Source organism: Chelonia mydas, chromosome 1 (genome assembly GCF_015237465.2).
Source record: "Chelonia mydas isolate rCheMyd1 chromosome 1, rCheMyd1.pri.v2, whole genome shotgun sequence".
In the NCBI taxonomy this organism is placed as follows: domain Eukaryota; kingdom Metazoa; phylum Chordata; order Testudines; family Cheloniidae; genus Chelonia; species Chelonia mydas.
Genome location: NC_057849.1, coordinates 3534491 through 3557114, shown reverse-complemented (window position 1 = coordinate 3557114; position 22624 = coordinate 3534491). Strand labels below are relative to the sequence as shown.

At 44.4% G+C, this 22624-nt stretch overlaps 1 protein-coding gene across 2 annotated transcripts; it reads left to right on the top strand.

Annotated features, from left to right (window-relative positions):
* Positions 1-6939: 6939 nt before the first annotated feature.
* On the top strand, positions 6940-12343 carry LOC102941826 (olfactory receptor 52E4-like). Of its 2 annotated transcripts, XM_043526418.1 has the most exons (2): positions 7006-7922; positions 12224-12343. In XM_043526418.1, exons 1-2 carry the CDS (start codon positions 7006-7008, stop codon positions 12321-12323), a joined length of 1017 nt encoding a protein of 338 aa, XP_043382353.1. In that variant the 3' UTR covers positions 12324-12343. The 2 variants fall into 2 exon arrangements, with proteins under 2 accessions (XP_037745525.2, XP_043382353.1); XM_037889597.2 differs by lacking the exon at positions 12224-12343 and having other exon boundaries at positions 6940-7953.
* The last annotated feature ends 10281 nt before the right edge of the window (positions 12344-22624 follow it).

Genomic DNA, 22624 nt, shown 5'->3' with positions numbered 1-22624 from the left:
GCCAGACAATCCTGCTGTCAGGGTGCCAATGCCTGAGATGATGGGGCGCCCAGGATTTCCAGGTTTATGGATCTTGGGTAGTAGATAGAATATCCCAGGTCGGGGTTCCAGGGGTGTGTCTGTGCGGATTTGATCTTGTGCTTTTTCAGGGAGTTTCTTGAGCAAATGCTGTAGTTGCTTTTGGTAACTCTCAGTGGGATCAGAGGGTAATGGCTTGTAGAAAGTGGTGTTGGAGAGCTGCCGAGCAGCCTCTTGTTCATATTCCGACCTATTCATGATGACAACAGCACCTCCTTTGTCAGCCTTTTTGATTATGAAACAGAAACAGTTGCCTCAGAAACAACTCTGACATCATAAAAAGATCTTCTACACTTTCCACAGTATGCATCCGATGAAGTGAGCTGTAGCTCACGAAAGCTTATGCTCAGATAAATTGGTTAGTCTCTAAGGTGTCACAAGTATTCCTTTTCTTTTTGCGAATACAGACTAACACGGCTGTTACTCTGAAATAAGTAAGGAAGTGTTATTTATTCCTTCTCATAACAGAAGAACTAGGGTTCATCAAATGAAATCAATAGGCAGCAGGTTTAAAACAAACAAAAGGAAATATTTTTCCATACAATGCACAATCAACCTGTGAAAATCCTTTCCAGAGGATGTTGTGAAGGCCAAGATTATAACAGGGTTCAAAAAAGAACTAGAGAAGTTCATGGAGGACAGGTCCATCAATGGCTATTAGCCAGGATGGTGTCCCTAGCCTCTGCTTCCCAGAAGCTGGGAATGGGAGACAGGGGATGGATCACTTGATGATTTCCTGTTCTGTTCATTCCCTCTGGGGCACCTCGCATTGGCCACTGTCAGAAGACAGGATAATGGGCTAGAAGGAGCTTTGGTCTGACCCAGTTTGGCCTCTCGTATGTTCTTATGCCTTGCATTCCATCCCTTTGATCTTCTTTGTCTCTTGCCTCTGGATCCTTTCTAGTTTCTCTACATCCTTTCTATACATTTGTGACCAAAACTGGACATAGTACTGCAGCTGAAGCCTAACCAGCGCCGAGTAGAGTGGAACTATCACTTTCCATGACTTGCATTCTATGCCTCTGCTAATGCAACCGAAAATTGTGTTTGCTTTGTTTTTTTTTTCAATAGCAAAAAAATCCACACCCTGAGAGATGTAGCTGTACCATCCTAACCCCAGTGTACACAGCAGGAGGTCAACACAGTTTGTCCTAATGGTGAGTTGCCCTCAATGCTAAACACTGGGTCCTTAGTTCCAACTGGAATTTGTCTGGCTTCAGCTGCCAGCCTTGCTCTGCCTTTCTCGGCTAGATTAACGATCCCGTTATTACTACTGAACATAAATAAATGAAGGTCTTTGGGTCTCTTCCTGTTTGGTATTTTCTCCAGCCTCAAATCATTTTTGTGTCTCTTTTCTGCACCCTCTCCAATGTTTCAATATCCTTTTTGAAATGTGGACCCCAGGACTGGGGGCAGTTGGTTTCACCAATGCCATGCGCAGAGGTAAAATCCTTCCCCTGCTCCAACCCACCACTCCCCTGTTTATGCAGCTGGGGATCACATCAGCCCTTATGGCCACAGCATCACAATGGGAGCTCACAATGACCCTAAATCCTTTTCTGGGTCCCCGGGTCCCATAATACAGTGCCCTAGTCTGTGGGGCAGGCCTGTATTCCCTGTTCCAAGTGGATCCCTTTGCATTTGTCTGTATTAAAACCTATTGTTTGCATAGGCCCAGCTCACCGAATGCTCCAGATCAGTCGATGTACCTACCCGTTGTAACCACTCTGCCAATCTTTAGGCCATCTGCTAATTTTATCTGCAGTGATTTTCTATTTGTTTCCAGACCATAGATGAAAATATTGAATAGCATCAGGCCTAGAATTATCCCTGGAGAAACCCACTAGAAATAGCCCCATTCACTGACAATGACCTATTGACAACAGCTTTCTGAGATCTCTCAGTTAGCCAGTTTTTAGTCCATTTAATATGTGTTCTACTGATATTGTATAGTGTTTTTTTAATCTGAATGTTTTCCCTTACTAAATCAAATGACTTAGAGAAATTGAAGCCTATTGCATCAGTGTGGTGCCCTTGATCAACCAAATGTGTTCTCTCATTAAAGGATGAAATTGGGTTTATTTGACAAGACCTGTTTTCCATAAACCCAGTTGTTGACGGGCATTAATTATATTCTTGGACTTTTTTTTAACTAATCCCAGACCAGCTTTTCCATTGTTTCATAATCTTGTCAAATCTTTTTTTTAAAGTTTTCTCTTTATTTTTAATTGTTTAAATTTAACACAGTGCTGTCCTGTATATGCTTTTTCATATATGTGTATTTCATCACCTCAGGTGATATGAGTACCTCCTACCGCTTCTTTCCACACGCAGAACAAGAATATTTCTTGAACACATTTACCTTTTCTACAACATTAACAAGTTTCCTTTCTCCCTCTAGGAATTGGCCTAAACCTTTTCTAGGATTTCTTCTCTTCTTAATATACTTAATAACCTCCTTTTTGGGATCCTTAGCCCTGCCAAGCATGGATTTCTCCCTGATACCTTTCACGTTTCTTATCAATTTTCAAAAATTCCAATTTGTTTGTTATCTATTTTCCCTTTTTCCAATTTGTTCTGTGTTGCTCACCTCCCACCCCAATCCCCAATTACTGCCTTCACTTTGCCACTGAACCGGGTTTTTAGCCAAAGTTGTCCAATTCTTGGCTGTGGTGTTGTGGAGTTTTAGCTGTCTAATAAACTCTTCTTAAAGAACTCCCAAGTTTCATTCCCATTTTTCTCTCTAAATTAAACCTCCCAATCAGTTTTACTGATATGTTGCCTAAGCTTTGGGGAATTAGCCCCTTTGAAGCACTACATGTCCACACATATTACTGGGTGGGAACTGTTCTCCATTTGTCCATTTGAATGTAATCAGTTCCTTTGTTTATTTTGTTCTCCTCTACCATATGCCCCCTTTTTTGTCTCTTCTCTAAACTAAACAGTCACAGACTTTTCAGTCTGTCCACATCAGGCAGCCTCCCCTATTCTCATAGCCTGTCTCAGAAATCCCCTTTCTCTCTGCTATATCCTTTATAGAGACTGAGTGACCACAACTGAGCACATATCGAGAGCAGTTTATTCTCCATCCCCTTCCTTAGGCATCCAAACATTGTCTTTGTTTAGCCACTGCTACGAATGAGCAGGTGTTTCTGTGGAGCTGCTATCAAAGATGCCCGGGTCTTTTCCCTGAGCTGTGCTCTAGTTGGGATGTATCCCCCGGCACATGTCTTTGCAAAAAATTGGGTTTTTTTTCCATTCTCAGATGTTGAACAACTGGGTGAATGGGGAACTCCTTACAGCATGGACACTCCAGCCTGGCTTTCATTGCATTAAGGAACAATGGTGGATAACCAGTATCCACACTCATGTTTCTTGCTGGTGCCTATTAAGGTTTCCCACACCATGATGTGCAGGAATTATTGACGCATGGAGCACCATGAAATATGGAATTGGCATTAGTAGGGTCAGTTGTTCATAATTCATTCCTCTGACTAATGAAAATATGAGTTTTCAGTGTGTGAGGAGCGACCAATCTGCTCTACCCATGAGAACAGCCCCCAGTAGTCCATGTAATGTCTCTTATTAACACTGTCTCTCCATCCAGGCATTTGTCCTGTGATCATCATGCTAGGCCCTGAGCACATACAGGAAGTCGGGGGAACGTACGGTACATGCAGGAGACACCGTTCTGCCTCAGAGTTGGACACCTTCTCCCCTACTCCATGTCAGATTCCAACACAATCCCAACTATACATATAAAATGATGGGGTCTATATTAGTTGTTAACACTCAAGAAAGAGATCTTGGAGTCATAGTGGATAGTTCTCTAAAAACATCTGCTCAGTGTGTAACAACGGTCAAAAAAGTGAACAGAATTTTAGAACCATTAGGGAAGGGATAGATAAAAAGGCAGAAGATATCATATTACCTCTGTATAAATGCATGGTACACCCACATCTTGAATACTGCATGCAGATGTGGTCGACCCATTTCAAAAAAGATATATTGGAAGACAGGATTCTGGGCTAGATGGAGCTTTGGTCTGACCCAGTTTGGCCTCTCGTATGTTCTTATGCCTTGCATTCCATCCCTTGACCTTCTTTGTCTCTTGCCTCTGGATCCTTTCCAGTTTCTCTACATCCTTTCTATGCATTTGTGACCAAAACTGGACATAGTACCGCAGCTGAAGCCTAACCACCACCTAGTAGAGAGGTATTATCACTTTCCATGACTTGCATTCTATGCCTCTGCTAATGCAACCGAAAATTGCATTTGCTTTTTTTGCAATATCCAAAGAAAAATCCACACCGCTTGGAGATGTAGCTACATCCTAACCCCAGTGTAGACAGCTAGAGGTCAACGCAGTTTGTCCTAATGGTGAGTTGCCCTCAGAGCTAAACCCTGGGTCCTTAGTTCCAACTGGAATTTGTCTGACTTCAGCTTCCAGCCTTGCTCTGCCTTTCTCGGCAAGATTAAAGAACCCATTATTACTATTTAAGATAAATCAATGACGGTCTTTGAGTCTCTCACTGGCATCTTCTCCAGCCTCAAATCATTTTTGTATCTCTTTTCTGCACCTTCTCCAATGTTTCAAGATCATTTTTGAAATGTGGACCCCAGGATTGGACTCAGTCGTTTTCAAAAATTCCATGCGCAGAGGTAAAATCCTTCCCCTTCCCCTTCTCCAACTCACCACTCCCCTGTTTATGCATCCAAGGATCACATCAGCCCTTTTGGCCACAGCATCACACTGGGAGCTCACAATGATTTGGTGGTCCACAATGACCCCTAAATCCATTTCTGGGTTCCTTGTGTTACGTAATACGGTGCCCTAGTCTATGGGTCGGGACTGCATTCCCTGTTCAGAGAGGATCACTTTGCATTTGACTGCATTAAAACATTTTGTTTGCATGAGCCCAGCTCACAGAATGCTCCAGATCAATCAATGTACATGCCCTGGCCTCCTCATTGTAACCACTCTGCCAATCTTTAGGCCATCCACTAATTTTATCTGCAGTGATTTTCTATTTGCTTGCAGACCATTGATGAAAATATTGAATAGCATCAGGACTAGAATTGATCCCTGCAGAAACTCACTCACTCGCCCCATTCACTGACAATGGCCCATTCTACCTTCTGAGATCTATCAGTTAGACAGTTTGTAGTCCATTTAACATATGTTCTACTGATATTGTACAGTGTTTATTTTTTATCTGAATGTTTTCCCCTAGTAAATCAAATGACTCAGAGAAATTGAAGCCTATTGCATCTGTGTGGTTCCCTTGATCAACCAAATGTGTTCTCTTATTAAAGAATGAAATTGGGTTTGTTTGTCAAGACCTGTTTTCCATAAATCCAATCATTGACTGGCATTAATTATATTCCTAGACTTTTTTAAACTAATCCCAGACCAGCTTTTCCACTGTTTCATAATCCTGTCAAATCTTTTTTAAAAGCTTTCTCTTTATTTTTAATTGTTTAAATTTAACACAGTGCTGTCCTATATATGCTTTTTCATATATATGTATTTTATCACCTCATGTGATATGAGTACCTCGTACTGCTTCTTTCCAAATGCAGAACAAAAATATTTCTTGAACACATCTACCTTTTCTGCAACATTAACAAGTTTCCTTTCTCCCTCTAGGAATTGGCCTAAACCTTTTCTAGGATTTCTTTTCTTCATAATATACTGAATAACCCCCTTCTTGTGATCCTTAGCCCTGCCAAGCACAGATTTCTCCCTGATACCTTCATATTCCTTATCAACTTTCATAAATTCTAATTTGTATTGTTTGTTATCTATTTTCCCTTTTTACAGCTGGTTGTATGTTGCTTCCTCCCCACCTCCACCCCAATTGCTGCCTTCCCTTTGCCACTGAAAGGGCTTTTTAGCTAATGTTGTCCACTTTCTTGACTGTGGTATTCATTCCCATTTTTCTGTCTAAAGTTTTCCTCCCAATCAGTTTTATTGATATTTTGTCTCAGCTTAGGGGAATTAGCCCTTTTGAAGCACTAAGTATCTATCAATATTACTGGTAGGGAACTGTTCTCTGTTTCTCCATTTGAATGTAATCAGATCCATTGTTTATTTTGTTCTCCTCTATCATATGCCCCCTTCTTTGTCTCTTCTCTAAACTAAATAGTCCCAGACTATTCAGTCTGTCTGTATCTGGCAGCCTCCCCCATTCTCATAGCCTGTCTCAGAAATCCCCTTTCTATCTGCTATATCCTTTATAGAGACTGAGTGACCACAACTGAGCACATATCCAGAGCAGTTTATCCTCCATCCCCTTCCTTAGGTATCCGAACATTGTCTTTGTTTTGGCCACTGCTGTGAATGAGCAACTGTTTCCATGGAGTTGCTATCAATGATGCCCGGGTCTTTTTGCTGAGGTATGTTCTCATTGGGATGTTTCCTCAGCACGCAGCTTGGAAAAGGTTTGTTTTTTCTACTCAGATTTTGAGCAACTATGTGAATGGGGAACTCCCTACAGCATGGACTCTCTAGCTTGGGTTTCATTGCTTCATTGCATAATGGATAGATGATGTATAAACAGTATCCACACTTGTGTTTCCTCTGGTGCCTGTGAAGATTTCCCACACCATGATATGTAGGAATTATTGACGCATGGAGCACCATGAAACATGGAATTGGCATTAGTAGGGTCAGTTTATAATTCATTCCTCTGAATAATGAAAATATAATTTCTCAGTGTGTGAAGAGCGACCAATCTGCTTCACCCATGAGAACAGCCCCCAGTAGTGCATGTAGTGTCTCACATTAACACTGTCTCTCCATGCAGGTATTTGTCCTGCAACCATCATGCTAGACCCTGGGCACATACAGAAAGTCAGGGGGACGTACGGTACATGCAGGAGATGCCGTTCTGCCTCAGAGTTGGACACCTTCTCCCCTACTCCATGTCAGATTCCAACACAACCCACTTCACCAACCCCTCCACCTTCATCCTGCTGGGCATTCCTGGCCTGGAGGTGGCCCATGTCTGGATCTCCATCCCCTTCTGCACCATGTACATCATAGCTGTCTTGGGGAACTTCACCATCCTGTTCATCGTGAAGAGGGAGCCGAGCCTCCATGGGCCCATGTACTATTTCCTCTGCATGCTGGCTGTCACCGACCTGGTCCTGCCTACATCCATCCTGCCCAAAACACTGAGCATCTTCTGGTTCAATTCCAGGGAGATCAATTTCAGAGCCTGCCTCACCCAGATGTACTTCATTCACTGCTTCACAGGGATGGAGACTGGAATCTTCGTGGCCATGGCCTTGGATCGCTACGTGGCCATCTGCCATCCCCTGAGACATTCCACCATCCTGACAAACCCCATGGTGGCCAAGATCAGCCTGGCTATGGTTCTGCGCAGCAGCATATTTGTACTGCCCTATCCCTTCCTGGCAAGGTGGTGGCCATATTGCAGAACCAACATCATCCCCCACACATACTGCGATCACATAGCCGTGATGAAGCTGGCCTGCGCTGACATCCGAGTCAGTAGTTACTATGGCCTCTTTTTGCTATTCTCTGGGATGGGTCTGGATATGCTTTTTATCACCGTGTCCTATATCCAGATCCTCAGGGCCATCTTCAGCCTCCCCACAAAGGACTCCCAGCTCAAGACTTTTGGGACCTGCGCCTCCCACCTCTGTGCTATCTTAACCTTTTATGTCCCATCTCTCTTCTCCTTCCTCACGCACCGGTTTGGCCGCAATGTGCCCCTGCATTTCCACGTTCTCATGGCCAACGTGTACCTCCTGGTGCCCCCCATGCTAAACCCCATCATCTACGGGGTAAGGACCAAACAGATCCGGGACAGGCTGCTCTGGCTCTTTACTCATAAAGGGACCTAAAGTTTTCTCCTGGTGCTCTTGCTTTCAGACTGAGCTCCACACAGAACTGGCTGGCGATGTGGTGCTGGGCCCTCTTCCCTGAATCACTTACTGGATAGTCCAAAGAGACATGAAACCCTTTCCTGACCTGAGTGTACTGTATTAGTGGAACAAACTGGGGAATTCATCTGTGTATAACTCATCAACTCACAGGGTTGCCATCTTTGTAATTGCTGGTATCTGGACTCCGGAGGCCCTGCCCCTGCCACACCTCTCCTGCTAAGGCTTTGCCCCTGCTCTGCCTTTCCCCCCCCAAGGCTCCTCCCCTGTCACTCGCTCTTCTCGTCCCCCTCCCCCTGTCACTTGATGGTTCATCTCCACCTGCCTCCCCCTCCCCAGCTACAAGGGAACCATTTCAGATTTTGTTTGGGGGGGTGGTGGTCAATTTTAACCGTGATTCCAGTGTCTATTTAGGCACTTTAAATCTGTAGTTCTTTTGGCAGATAACTTAACAATTAGCTCACAGAAGCGCTATATCTAATTCCTATATAAAGGAAAGAAAAATAAATAAATATTAGACCCACTCAGCTCTAATACTAACATGTTCTGATATTTTGTGGCAAGTCACTGAAGGGACACTGGTTAGGTTTAGAAATTTAATGTCTATTCTTACTTTGTTACTAACTCTGCAGAGAGAGAGACCCTTTCAGGACTCCTGGGTTCCATCTCAGCTCTGGAAGGGGAGTGGGATCTACTGGGTTACAGAGGGGGCAGATACATCTGGGGTCTATATAAGAACATCAGAATGGCCATACTTGGTAAGACCAATGTTCCATCTAGCCCAGTATCCCGTCTTCCAACAGTGGCCAATGCCAGGTGCCCCAGAGGTAATCAACAGAACAGGTAATCATCAAGTGATCCATCCCCGGTCATCCCCCCCCCCCCCCCCCCCCAGATTCTGGCAAACAGGCTAGGGACACCTTCCCTGCCTATCCTTGCTAATAGCCATTGGTGGACTATCCTCCATGAATGTATCTAGTTCTTATTGGAAACTGTTATATTTTTGACCTTCACAACATCCTCTGGCAAAGAGTTCCACAGGTTGATTGTGAAGAAATACTTTATTTTCTTTGTTTTAAATCTGCTAGATATTAATTTCATTGGGTGACCCCTAGTTCTTGTGTTATGTGAATGAATAAATAATATTTTCTTATTCAATTTTCCAGATCACTTGTGATTTTGTAGACCTCTATCATATTCCCCTTAGTCATCTCTTTTTGAGGCTGAAAAGTTCTAGTCTTTTTAATCTCTCCTCATATGGGAACTGTTCCATACCCCTAATAATTTCTGTTGCCCTTCTCTGTACCTTTTCCAAATCCAATAAATCTTTGTTGAGATTGGGTGACCAAATCTGCATGCAGTATTCAAGCTGTGGGCATAGCATGGATTTATATAGAGGGAATATGATATTTTCAGTCTGATTCTCTATCCCTTTCTGAAGGATTCCCAACATTCTCTTACCTTTGACAGCCATTGCAGATGGAGAAGATGTTTTCAGAGAACTATTCACAATGACTCCAAGATCTCTTTCTTTATGGGTAACAGCTCATTTAAACCCTATCGTTCTGTATATATATTTGGGATTATATTTTTCCATGTGCATTACTTTGCATTTATCAACACTGAATTTCATCTGCCATTGTGTTGCCCAGTCACCCAGGTTTTGTGATTCCTTTGTGACTCTTCTCAGTCTGCTTTGGATTTAAGTATCTGAGTAATTCTGATTCATTGGCAAGTTTTGCCACCTTGCAGTCTACCCCTATTCCCAGATCGCTTGTGAATATGTTGAACAGCACTTGTCCCAGAACAGACCCCTGGGGAACACCACGATTTACATCTCTCCATTTTCACCATTTATTCCGACCCTTTGTTTCATATTTTTTAATGGGAGTGCCTGGGAATGCTTTCAGCTCATCGAATGATCCTTAGTTTAATTTAATGACAAGCTTTTTGTTATGTTAATCACCCTGCCTCTGTTCATAAACAAACTCCCTGCACCAGATGGGGAAGCTGGGAGCAGCGTAGAACTCATCACTTTCCGCACTCAGGCTGGGCTGCAGTTAAGAGTTCTGTCTGGGGCTAGGGTGTGTGCTGTGATCAGATCTCAGGTACAAAACTCACGGGCAGGCTAGATTACCCCTTGGGTCCCCTAAATGGTGCCCTGCCCAGCTGGTCTCCCTCTGCTCCGGGGCTGGGACAGGAGCTGCTGCAGCCTAAGAAGGAGCTTGCCCATAGGTTGGAGGCAGCCCTGGCTGAGCAGCGGCTGGTGTGTGTCTTTGATGCAGTGCCTCTCGCAGCCCTGCAGTAACTGGACACGGCCAGATCTGCTTTTTGACTGTACTTTCCGGTTGAAATCCGAGTACCTGGCAACCCTAAATGGCACCCAGAAGCCGAAAACCATCCTGTCTTGGTAAAACCCAGACAGGTGGAAACCCTATTAACTCAGGTTTCAGAGTGGTGGCCGTGTTAGTCTGTATCAGCAAAAACAATGAGGAGTCCTTGTGGCACCTTAGAGACCAACACATTTATTTTGTCATAAGCTTTTGTGGGCTAGAACCCAATTCATCAGATGCCTGGAGTGGAAAATACAGGAGCAGGTATAAATACATGAAAAGATGGGAATTGCCTTATCAAGTGTGAGGTCAGTCTAACGAGACAATTCAATTGACAGCAGGATACCAAGGGAGGAAAAATAACTTTTGCAGTGGTTGTGAGAGTGGCCCATTTCAGACAGTTGACAAGAAGGTGTGAGGAACAGTAGTTCATTTATTCTATTAACTCAATGTTTTGTTATATGAACCATCTCTATCCTTATGTCTTTGGGCTGGAAACTTCTTGGGGAACAAAAGGGTTCCCACCATATGGAAGAAACCATAAAAGGGGGCAGCGATGTCACCATGTGGCCTCACTCCCCACACAGAAGCACCTGGAAACACATGAGGAACAAAGACTGAACTGCAGGAAGAGCTGTTCCCAGGCTAAATGGATTTCTAGCCTGTGTATGGAAGCTTGATGGACTGAGTTCAGGATCCTCACAAAAGGAAGAAAGAAGAGTGTTAGGGGGCTTATTCCTTCACCCACTCACTTCCCTGGTCCTTCTCGCATGAACAGAGAGCAACAATACCCGAAGTCCAAAGGTGCAAACAATTCGATGTTTATTGGGGTGAACTTCCAGCAAGCATGATTCCAGTTTCCTTCCTTAGTGTCCCCCTTCCCAGCTCTGACACCACAGAGCCTTACCTGTGGCCCTGTTCCCGTTCCCCCCCTTAGCTAAACATGATTCCAATTCCCCCACCCGCATTGCCTGTTCCCATTTCCCCCTTTAGCTAAACATGATTCCAATTTCCTTACCCCCATTCCCTGTTCCCATTTCCGCCCCCTACTTCCTGATTGACTGCAGACTATATAGTAAAACTTGAGTTCTGCTTAGCTATACCTTAACCAATCATTTTACTGAAATTTCATTAACCAATCCTAGCATATTGTAACATGATTATGTAACCAATTATATCCCACCACCTTAATTAGTTTACACCCAGCAAAATTAATTATACAGCAGACAGAAACAATCACAGAACCAGACAGAGATTATACAGACAAACAGTAGGGAAATGGGGACTACAATGATAGAACAATACAGAAATGAGGATTTCACATCCCAGCTATTGATAAGTGAGTTCTTGCCAGACAGGATGCTATCAAACTAAGTTTCCTTTTACATCTTCCAGGCACTTCCCTTTCTCTGGAGGTGATAGGCACTATCAGGACAGGGTTGTATCCTAACAGCCCCATAGCACCTTCTTTCAATGGGACTAGGTTGGAATGTGAGGAGGTGACCGGTCGCTTCCCAGTTTATGGCTGCCTCTGCTGCTTAGCCAAAGGCCTTAGCCTAAGAACAGGGCCTCAGACTGTCACAGTGAAAAAAGGCCTTGTACAGTCAGACAGTGATTTTGATTCTTTTATACCTCTATAACTAGCTAAGTGATAGGAATACATCTAAATTCTTAGAGTATAGGCCTTTACAGACAGGCCTGAATATCTATATCCTAACAGAGAGTAGCAAAATACGGACCATGGACTTCAGAAAAGCTGACTTTGACTGCCTTAGGGAACTGATGGGCAGGTCCCTTGGGAGGCTAATATGAGGGAGAAAGGAGTCCAGGAGATCTGGCTGTATTTTCAAGAAGCCTTACTGAGGATGCAGGAACAAACCGTCCCGATGTGCAGAAAGAATGGCAAATATGGCAGGCGACCAGCTTGGCTTAAGTGTGAAATCTTCGGTGAGCTTAAACACAAAAAGGAAGCTTACAAGAAGTGGAAACTTGGACTGATGACTAGGGAGGAGGATTAACATATTGCACCAGCATGCAGGGATGTAATTAGAAAGGTCAAAATGCAGCTGGAGTTGCAGCTAGCACGGGATGTGAAGGGTAACAAGAAGGTTTTCTACAGGTATGTTAGCAAGAAGAAAAAGGTCAGGGAAAGTGTGGGACCCTTACTGAATGGGGTAGGCAACCTAGTGACAGATGATGTGGAAAAAGCTGAAGTCAGCTCCCAGACCGCTGCACTGGGCAGCACAGTATTGGGAGGAGGTGAGCAGCTCTCAGTGGTGAAAGAACAGGTTAAGGACTATTTAGAAAATTTGACATACACAAGTCCATGGGTCCAGATCTAATGCATCCGAGGGTGCTGAGGGAATTGGCTGATGTGATTGCAGATCCGTTGGCCATTATCTTTGAAAACGTGTGGTGATCAGGGAGGCCCCTGATGATTGGAAAAAGGCAAATATAGTGCCCATCTTTTAAAAAAGGAGAGAAGGAGAACCCAGGGAACTACAGACCAGTCAGCCTCACCTCAGTCCCTGGAAAAATCATGGAGCAGGTCCTCAAGGAAACCATTTTGAAGCACTTGGAGGAGAGGAAGGTGATCAGGAACAGTCAACATGGATTCACCAAAGGCATGTCATGCCTGACCAACCTGATTGCCTTCTATGATGAGATAACTGGCTCTGTGGATATGGGGAAAGCAGTGGATGTGATATATCTTGACTTTAGCAAAGCTTTTGGTATGGTCTCCCATAGTATTCTTGCCAGCAAGTTAAAAAAGTATGGACTGGATGAATGGACTATAAGGTGGATAGAAAGCATGCTAGATTGTCAGACTCAACGGATAGTGATCAACGGCTCAATGTCTAGTTGGCAGCCGGTATCAAGCGGAGTGCCCAGGGGTCGTCCTAGGGTCGATTTTGTTCAACAACTTTATTAACGATCTGGATGATGGAATGGATTGCCCCCTCAGCAAGTTCACAGATAACACTAAGATGGGGGGAGAGGTAGATATGCTGCAGGGTAGAAATAGGGTCCAGAGTGACCTAGACAAATTGGAGGATTGGGCCAAAAGAAATCCGATGAGGTTCAACAAGGACAAGTGCAGAGTTCTGCACTTAGGAAGGAAGAATCCCATGCATCGCTACAGGCTGGGAACCGACTGGCTAAGAAGCAATTTTGCAGAAAAGGACTGAGGGATTACAGTGGACGAGAAGCTGGATATGAGTCAGAAGTGTGCCCTTGTTGCCAAGAAGGCTAACGGCATATTGGGCTGCATTAGAAGGAGCATTGCCAGCAGATCTAGGGACATGATCATTCCCCTCTATTCAGTACTGGTGAGGCCACATCTGGAGTACTGTTTTGGGCCATCCAGTTTTGGGCCCCCCACTACCGAAATGATGTTGATATATTGGAGAGAGTCCAGTGGAGGGCAATGAATATGATCAGGGGGCTGGGGCACATGACTTATGAGGAGAGGCTGAGGTAACTGGGCTTGTTTAGACTGCAGAAGAGAAGAGTGAGGGGGGATTTGATAGCTGCTTTCAACTAACTAAAGGTGGGTTCCAAAGAGGATGGAGCTCGGCTGTTCTCAGTGGTGGCAGATGACAGAACAATGAGTAATGGTCTCAAGTTGCAGTGGGGGAGGTCTAGGTTGGATATTAGGAAACACTATTTCACTAGGAGGGTGGTGAACCACTGGAATGGGTTCCCTAGGGAGGAGGTTTTTAAGAGAGGTTTTTAAGGCCTGGCTTGATAAAGTCCTGTCTGGGATGATTTAGTTGGTGTTGGTCCTGCTTTGAACAGGGGGTTGGTCTACATGACATCCTGAGGTCTCTTCCAAACCTTATCTTCTATGATTCTATGATTCTTCTATGACAGGGTGATTTTTTATGAGCTGTGCTCTGCAGATCTTTCTATACAGAACAAGACAGTATTCTTTTGGGTTTATGCCCCAAAGGTGGTGTGCACATGAGTGCTGGGTGAATCCTCTCATTCAGAGATGACTTCAGTTTGTGTCTGTAGCTGAGTGTGGGCCTACCTGTGTGTGTGTGCTGGAACAGGCTGGAGAGCCTAATTATGCAAAACAGGGAGAGAGAATCCAGGCTGGTGGAGCAGAAGGGGCTCAGTGAAACCCCAGTACATCTGGTGGCAGCCCAGAATGGGGGACCAACCTGTCACAGTCTCCAGTAGCTGCCCCATATCAAGGGGCAGCACAAGATCAGGCCTGAGGATATATTGAACCCAGAACTGCCCGCATAACCTCTGTCATTTTTGTCAGCTTTCTTGCTGGGGACACATGACTAGAAGAAATGACCAGTAAATTCTGAAGTGGGCATAGCAAGAAATGCCACTGCATGGCCAGTGATCACGTGGGTGCCAAAACTTCAGTAGCACAACAGGACTGCCAGTGCGCAAATATACAACCAGACCCCCTTACGCACCTTCCCATTGACAGATCCAGACAGTGCTCGGTTTGGAAGGAGGCTACGTTCCTTTGGGATTTGCCGTGTTGATGAGGAACGAGGGGAGGAATGGCTCCCCAGACACTGTGGCAATATATCTGCTGATCCAGTTATGTGTGTGAGGCTGAGGTTGCACAAATGCAGGTGACACTCAGGAAACAAGGAAAGTGAAAGGGACATTTTCAGGGGGTCACATGTTGCACACGTGATGGGTAGCGGGGAAAACACTCTTTCATTTTTCTTTGTTCTGTACCTCAACTTGCTTTTCTCCTCTGGTACAGAGCAGAATGTCATCGTTTTCAGTACATGGTTGTATGTCTTATATAAAAAATACAGAATTAGATCTCAGAGAGCTCTAATTTGATAGATATATTGTTGTGACACTCTGTACCCCAAAGCCACACCCTGGCGCCTCCATATTAACCACTGTTATATAATTGCAACAATTCTTATACAAAATATGTCACCTCAGGTGTCTATGGAAAAGTTATGGTTTGCTGAATATGACTATCCTCTTTGTATCCATGTCTCATTATTGTATCTGAAGTTATGAATATTGATTATCTGCCTCTATTTCAAACATGTTTGCTCCTGTGGTAGTTCCCACAAGGTAGTTTACATCCAGTCTAGCCAGCACATTGTGAATAGACTATTCAAGTTGATGGCCCAACAATGAACACAATGGGCCATGGAAAAAGTTTATCCCCACCTGATGGACTTTCCTGTGGACGTTCTAGCCAGAGTATGGGTTAGGGCCCCGGCTATGACTCATTGAAGCATGAAAATTCATCTGACACTGGACTCCGTCCTGTGCCTGTACTTTTCCAGTACTGTGGTGGGATCTTTGTTTGGGACAATGAAGTTCCCTCCACATGGCAGAAGCTATAAAAGGGGGAAGTGACATCACCGCTTGGCCTCACTTCCCCCACAACTCAACACGTGAAAACACGATTAGAGGAAAAATTCTTTGAGGAGGGGGTCCCAGGCTGGCAAGGAGAAATCGAGGCACGTGTGTGGAATATTGGTGAACTGCTTGTACCATCAGGGTGAGACAATTCTTGAGTCAAATCCTGTCTAGTTTAGAGAACTCAGATTGTGATTTTGTAGATCCTACTGAATAGATAGTTGTTCGTTACTATGTTAATGAACCATCACACCAAGGGGAGAAGGTAATTCCTTGGGCTGGTAAGACACACAAAACAGGTGTGAAAGAGCTGCTTGGAGAAGACACACCTCTTAGCCCAGAGAGCACAGACCACAACCTGCTAGGAAATGGGGAGAGGGTGGGCAAGGTCCCAGTGCTGGAAATTGGGATCAAAGAGAAAGACTGAGAGAGGGATGTTGGAGGATTTTTTGCATGGGCATAACCCTGAGATTGGGAAGCAGCTCCACAGAGGGCTAGCCAACATGCAAAGTCCCCTTACATTATCATCTCACCAGACCCCGGCATAATAAGACCCTGAAGATGACCTTTGACTGAGATCCCTATTGAAGGAGACGCTGAGGGGAAAAGAAAACCAGTAACTAAACACATGTGAATGTTAAGGGAGGAGTTGAAAGGCACAATGAGTATTGAACAAACAAACTGTCCAAGCAGAAGGCATGGTTACAGTAGGCAAGTCAGGACTCCTGGGTTCTGTCTGTCATTCTCTGTGTGACCTTGGCAAGGTCACATCTCCTTTGCTTCAGTTTACCTATCTGTATAACAGGGATATGTTCAAAGTGACTTTCCTTTGCTAAGTATTTTGAAGATCCTTCAATGAAGGTGCTGCACGGTATGGTGATAGTTACTGATGAGAATTACTGGTCTCTGAGCCCTTAGCGACAGCCCCATGTGCCTGCAGAAAGTGCTCGTGTCTCCCTGCAGGAATCTTTCTTATAAGAACATAAGAACGGGCATACTGGGCTAGACCAAAGGTCCATCTAGCCCAGTATCCTGTCTTCCGACAGTGGCCAATGCCAGGTGTCCCAAAGGGAATAAACAGAACAGGTGATCATCAAGTGATCCATCCCCCATCACCCATTTCCAGCTTCTGGCAAAGAGAGACTAGGGACACCATCCCAATCCATCCTGGCTAATAGCGAGGGATGGACCTATCCTCCATGAACTTACCTGGTTCTTTTTTTAACCTGATCTCCAGATCTGTTTTGGAGATGAAGAAAAATTACAAAGCAGAGGGAGTAGAATATCCTACATCCGAGTCACTCACACCTTACTCTGAAGCATCTGGAGCCAGCCACTATCAGAGCCAGGATCCTGGGCTAGGTACACATCCATGCATGTTTAGGAACCCAGAGCATCCTGGCTCTCACAGGTGCTGAGCATCCAAAAGGCCCTAGAATCATAGAATCATAGAAGATTAGGGTTGGAAGTGACCTAGGTATTATCCCTAATTTTCTTACTCATCCACTATAATTTTGAAATATACAATGATTCACAGAGCAGCCAATTCCTCTCTGAGTCAGCACAGAGCCCAAGAGTTCTCATCTCCCTTTGGGAAGGTCCCTTAATTACTGTTTACTCCTAAAGCTGGATAAAGAGCACAGAAGCACAGAGATGGAAAGAGAGTCATTAGCTTGAGTGTCTCCTGTGTCCAGCCTGTTTACATTCAGATGCTGCTTCACCACTAGAGGCTGAGCGAATTACCCTGGGATTGCGCAGAGCTCTGTTATAACCAGTGCACACCACTGTATCGGCTCTCGGCGTGGGATGTTGCTGCAGATGCTGGGGTGAGAGATGTGTGGGACATGGATACCTGAGGAGGATTCCCGGGGAAGACACTTCCATCTCAGGATTCACAGGTACCATCTCTCGCTGAGGAGCTCAGCTGCACCTTCAGTGGCATGGTGGATCCTTCAGGAGGACAGGTGTTAGTAGGTGGACAATACAAAGGCCAAACTCTGAGGCCCTGGCCCGTAGTTTTATCAGGCCCCATTGAGGCTAAACTATTCTTGGTGTAAGAACTGAATCCAAACCTCAGGAGCCAGCTGTGTGTTCATGCACAGAGTCTGTCACCTCCTGCTCTTACATCTCAGGGCTCTGGCTGTTAATGGCTGGGGGGGTGTGGAGGGGAGGGTATTACTTGACATAAGACCATAAGAACGGCCATACTGGGTCAGACCAAAGGTCCATTCAGCCCAGTATCCTGTCTACTGACAGTGGCCAGTGCCAGGTTCCCCAGAGGGAGTGAAATTAACAGGTAATGATCTAGTGATCTCTCTCCTGCCATCCATCTCCACCCCCTGACATACAGAGGCTAGGGACACCATTCCTTACCCGTCCTGGCTAATAGCCATTAATGGATTTAACCTCCATGAATTTATCCAGTTCTCTTTTAAACCCTGTTATAGTCCTAGCCTTCACAACCTCCTCAGGCAAGGAGTTCCACAGGTTGACTGTGCGCTGTGTGAAGAAGAACTTCCTTTTATTTGTTTTAAACCTGCTGCCCATTCATTTCATTTGGTGGCCCCTAGTTCTTATATTATGGGAACAAGTAAATAACTTTTCCTTATTCACTTTCTCCACATCACTCAGGATTTTATAGACCTCTATCATATCCCCCCTTAGTCTCCTCTTTTCCAAGCTGAAAAGTCCTAGCCTCTTTAATCTCCCCTCATATGGGACCCGTTCCAACCCCCTATACATTTTAGTTGCCCTTCTCTGAACCTTTTCTAATGCCAGTATACCTTTTTTGAGATGAGGGGACCTCCTGTCTTTTATCTGCTGTAAAGCACAGAGGTTCTAACAGTCCTCACTGGAACAATTATAAGACTTTTTCAACGTGGGCAAGACATCTTCTCTCCTAGCTTCATTCGAGAAGGCAGCTGAACTGTTAGGTCTGAAACTTTGAAAAAAACAATTCATCTGGAAGCAGACACCCAGCATGGGAAATTTCAGTCCAAACACTTCAAGTCTGGTAAACTTATAAGCCACTGAAAATGTGGTTTCCTAATGGAAGGTGTCGGACAGCCTTACCTAAGCGTGGTGCCACCAGTACCACCTGCAACGGCCCATCCATTTGTAAATCCCATTCAGCTAAGCTCCTTGCCCCAGTAATGTCTGTGTCAAGGAGTTCCACAGGCCAACCATGGATTACGTAAACAATTTTCTTTTTTCAGAGTTCTATGTTCAGACTTTCAATGTAATGGAATGTTCTCTTGTTCGTGTGTTGTGAGACACAGTAAATATAGCTGCTTGATCTACTTTCTTTATTGATAGATTCATAGGATATAAAGCCAGAAGGGACCATTTGATCATCCAGCCTGACCTGCTGTAAAACACAGGCTATTAAATTTCATACAGTTTTCCCTGCATTGAGCTCCATAACTTGTGTTTGACTAAGGCCTTGTCTGTTGTAGGATTTTACATCGTAGAATCATAGAGCCACAGGGAGAGAAGGGACCGCAAGGGTCATCTAGTCTAACCCCTGCCGAGATGCAGGATGTGTTCTGTCTAAACCATTCCAGACAGATGGCTCTCTAGCCTCCTTTGGAAAACCTCCAGCGCAGGAGCTTCCACAACCTCCTGAGGTGTCTGCTCCATTGTTCTCCTGTTCTTACCGTTAGGAATTTTTTCCTGAGATTTAAATCTTCTCTAAATCTACTCTGCTGTAGTTTGAACCCATTGCCTCTTGTCCTGCCCTCAGTGGCAAGAGAGAACATTTTTTCTCCATCTTTTTTGTGGCAGCCTTTCAAGTATCTGAAAACCGCTGGCATGTCCCCCCTTTATCTCCTCTTCTCCAAGCTAAATATATCCAGTTGCTTCAGCCTTTGCTCATACGGATTGCATTCCAGCCCTTGAATCCTCTTTGTCTCTCAACTCTGGATCCTTTCTAGTTTCTCTATATCCTCCCTATGGTTTGGTGGCCAACACTGGACGCAGTACTCCAACTGTGGCCTAACCAGTGCCGAGAAGAGCGGTATAATCATCTCCTGTGACTCGCATGCTATGCCTGTGTTAACGCAACCTAACACTGCATTTGCATCTATTTTTCTGCAATAGTAAAAACATCCACACCTCTGAGAGATGTCACTTTATCATCCTAACCCCGGTGTAGACAGCATGAGGTTGAGGGAAGAATTCTTCCACCGACCCAGCTCCCACCTCTTGGGAAAGTGGATTACCTGCACTTTTGGGAGAACCCCCATCGTCGGTGTCAGCAGTGTTTACACTGAAGCGCTCCAGCAGTGATGCTGTAACATTTTAAGTGCAGACAAGCCCTCAAGCAGATCTTCAAGAAAAGCACCCAGTCTGGATCTGCAGCCATGGGGAGTTGTAGAATCCACCACTTCCCTTCGTCCGATGAAGTGAGCTGTAGCTCACGAAAGCTTATGCTCAAATACATTGGTTAGTCTCTAAGGTGCCACAGGTCCTCCTTTCCTTTCCTTCGTAGTGTGTCCCAATGGTTAATCACCCTGAGTGCTAAAATTTTGGCCTTTTTTTCCAGCTGGATTTTGTCTGGCTTCAGCTTCCAACTCCTGGGTCCTGCTCTGCCTTTCTCTGCTAGATTACAGAGTGCATTATTACTCACAGATTTCTACCCATGGAAATCTCCCCTTGATCATCTTTTTGATAAGATAAATAGATGAAGCTCTTTAAGTCTCTCACTGTCAGGCATTTTCTCCAGCCTCTAAACATTTTTGTGGCCCTTTTCTGTACCCCTCTCCAATTTTTCAACATCTCTTTTTAGAATGTGGACCCCAGAACTGGATACAGTTGGTTTCACCAATGCCATATGCAGAGGTAAAATCCTTCCCCTTCTCCAACTCACGTCTCCCCGGTTTATGCATCCAAGGATTGCATCAGTCCTCTTGGCCACAGCATCGCACTTGGAACTCACAATGAGCTGGGTGTCCAGAATGACCCTTAAATCCTATTCAGGGTCCCTGCATTCCATAATACAGTGCCCTAGTCTGTGGGTCGGGCCTGCATTCCCTGTTCTAAGAGGATAACTTTGCATTTGTCTGTATTAAAACCTTTTCTTTCCATGGGTCCACCTCACCAAATGCTCCAGATCAATTGTTATGCCTGCCCCGGGCCCCTCATTGTAATCACTCCGCCAATCTTTGGGTCGTCCTCAAATTTCATGTGCAGTGATTTTCCATTTCCTTCCAAACCATTGATGAATGGAATCAGGTTTCTTTGACAAGCCCTCTTTTCCATAAACCCTCTTGTTCACGGGCATTAATTATATTCCTAGCCTTTTTTTTACTCTAATCCCAGACCAGCTTTTCCATTGTTTCCATAACCTTGTCAAATCTTTTTTAAAAAACTTTCCCTTTCCTTTTTTGAATAATTTACTTTTAACACAGTACTGTCCTGTTGTTCCTTTCTCTTTTTTTTTTTTTTTTTGGCTCTGCTCCTGTCTGATTGCATACTTCTGGTTCCAACTGAGATGTGTGGTTGATCGGTCAGTTCTTAACCCCGGTGTTTGTAACTCTAAGGTTCTGTTGTAGATGCTGTTTATCATCCTCTTTGACGGCTAATGGACTGTAAAGTATTTAATCATCTTAGGTGATATGAGTACATCATACCGCTTCTTTCCAAATGTAGAACAAAAAATAAGTATTGAACACATCTACCTTTTCTGCAGCATTAACAAGTTTCCTTTCTCTCTCCAGGAATTGGCCTAAACCTTTTCTAGGAGTTCTTTTGTTCTTAATATACTTAATAATCTTGTTTTTGTGATCCTTAGCCCTGCCAAGCATCGTTTTTTCCCTGATGTCTCTAATGTCCCTTATCAGTGTTCATAACTTCCAATTTGTATTGCTTGCTATCTATGTCCCTGTTTCCCATCTGTTATACATTGCTTTCCCCACCCTGAACAGCTGCCTTCAGTTCGTCACTAAACCAGGTTTTTAGCCAAAGTTGTCCACTTCCTTGACTTTGGAATTGTGGCTTTCTAGTTATCTAATAACCTCTTCCAATAAAATTTCCTCTCTTCCTTCCCAGTTTTCTGTCTAAATTATTCCTCCCAAACTGTTTTTCTCATAATTTGCCTCTGATTTGGGGAATTAGCCCCTTTGAAGCACTAAGTATCTACAGATATTACTGGTTGGGAGTTGTTCTCTGTTTGTCCATTGGAATGCAATCAGATCCACTGTTTATTTTCCTCTCCTCTATCATATACCCCCTTAGTTGCCTCTTCTCTAAACTAAACAGTCCCAGACTTTTCAGGCTGTCTACATTTGGCAGCCTCCCCCACTCTCATTGCCTGTCTTGTCCTGAAAATCCCCTTTCTATCTGCTATGTCCTTTATAGAGACTGGGTGACCAAAACTGAGCACTTGTCCAGAGCAGGTTATTCTGCATCCCATTGCTTAGGTATGCAAACATTGGCTCTCTTTTCCCCACTACTGCAAATGAACAGGTGTTTCCATGGAGCTTCTATCAATGACACCCAGGTCTTTTCCCTGACGTTTGTTCTAGTTGGGATGTTTCCACATGTACGTGCTCGGCAAAGCTTTGTTTTTTTTCCAGACTTAGATTTTGAGCAACCGGCTAAATAGGAATTTCCCCACAGCATGGGCTCTCTAGCCTGGGATTCATTGCATTAAGGAACAATTATGGATAGGCAGTACCCACACTCCGGTTTCCTGCTGGTGCCTATTAAGGATTCCCACACCACGATGTGTCAGAATTATTGATGCATGGAGCCCCATGAAACATGGAATTGGATTTGGAGAGTCAGTGTTTCATAATTCATTTTTCTGAATAACGAAAACGTTATTTTTAGTGTGTGAAGGGCGACGAATCTGCTTCACCTATGAGAACAGCCCCCAGTAGTGCATGTAGTGTCTAATATTAACATTGTCTCTCCACCAGGCATTTGTACAGCGAACA

Bases quoted from the DNA above. Each gene is read 5' to 3' on its own strand.
- LOC102941826 (XM_043526418.1), top strand. From the start codon at position 7,006: ATGTCAGATTCCAACACAACCCACTTCACCAACCCCTCCACCTTCATC. The intron at 7,923-12,223 runs GCTCTGGCTCTT...ATGTGCAGAAAG, and splicing joins AAACAGATCCGGGACAGGCT to AATGGCAAATATGGCAGGCG.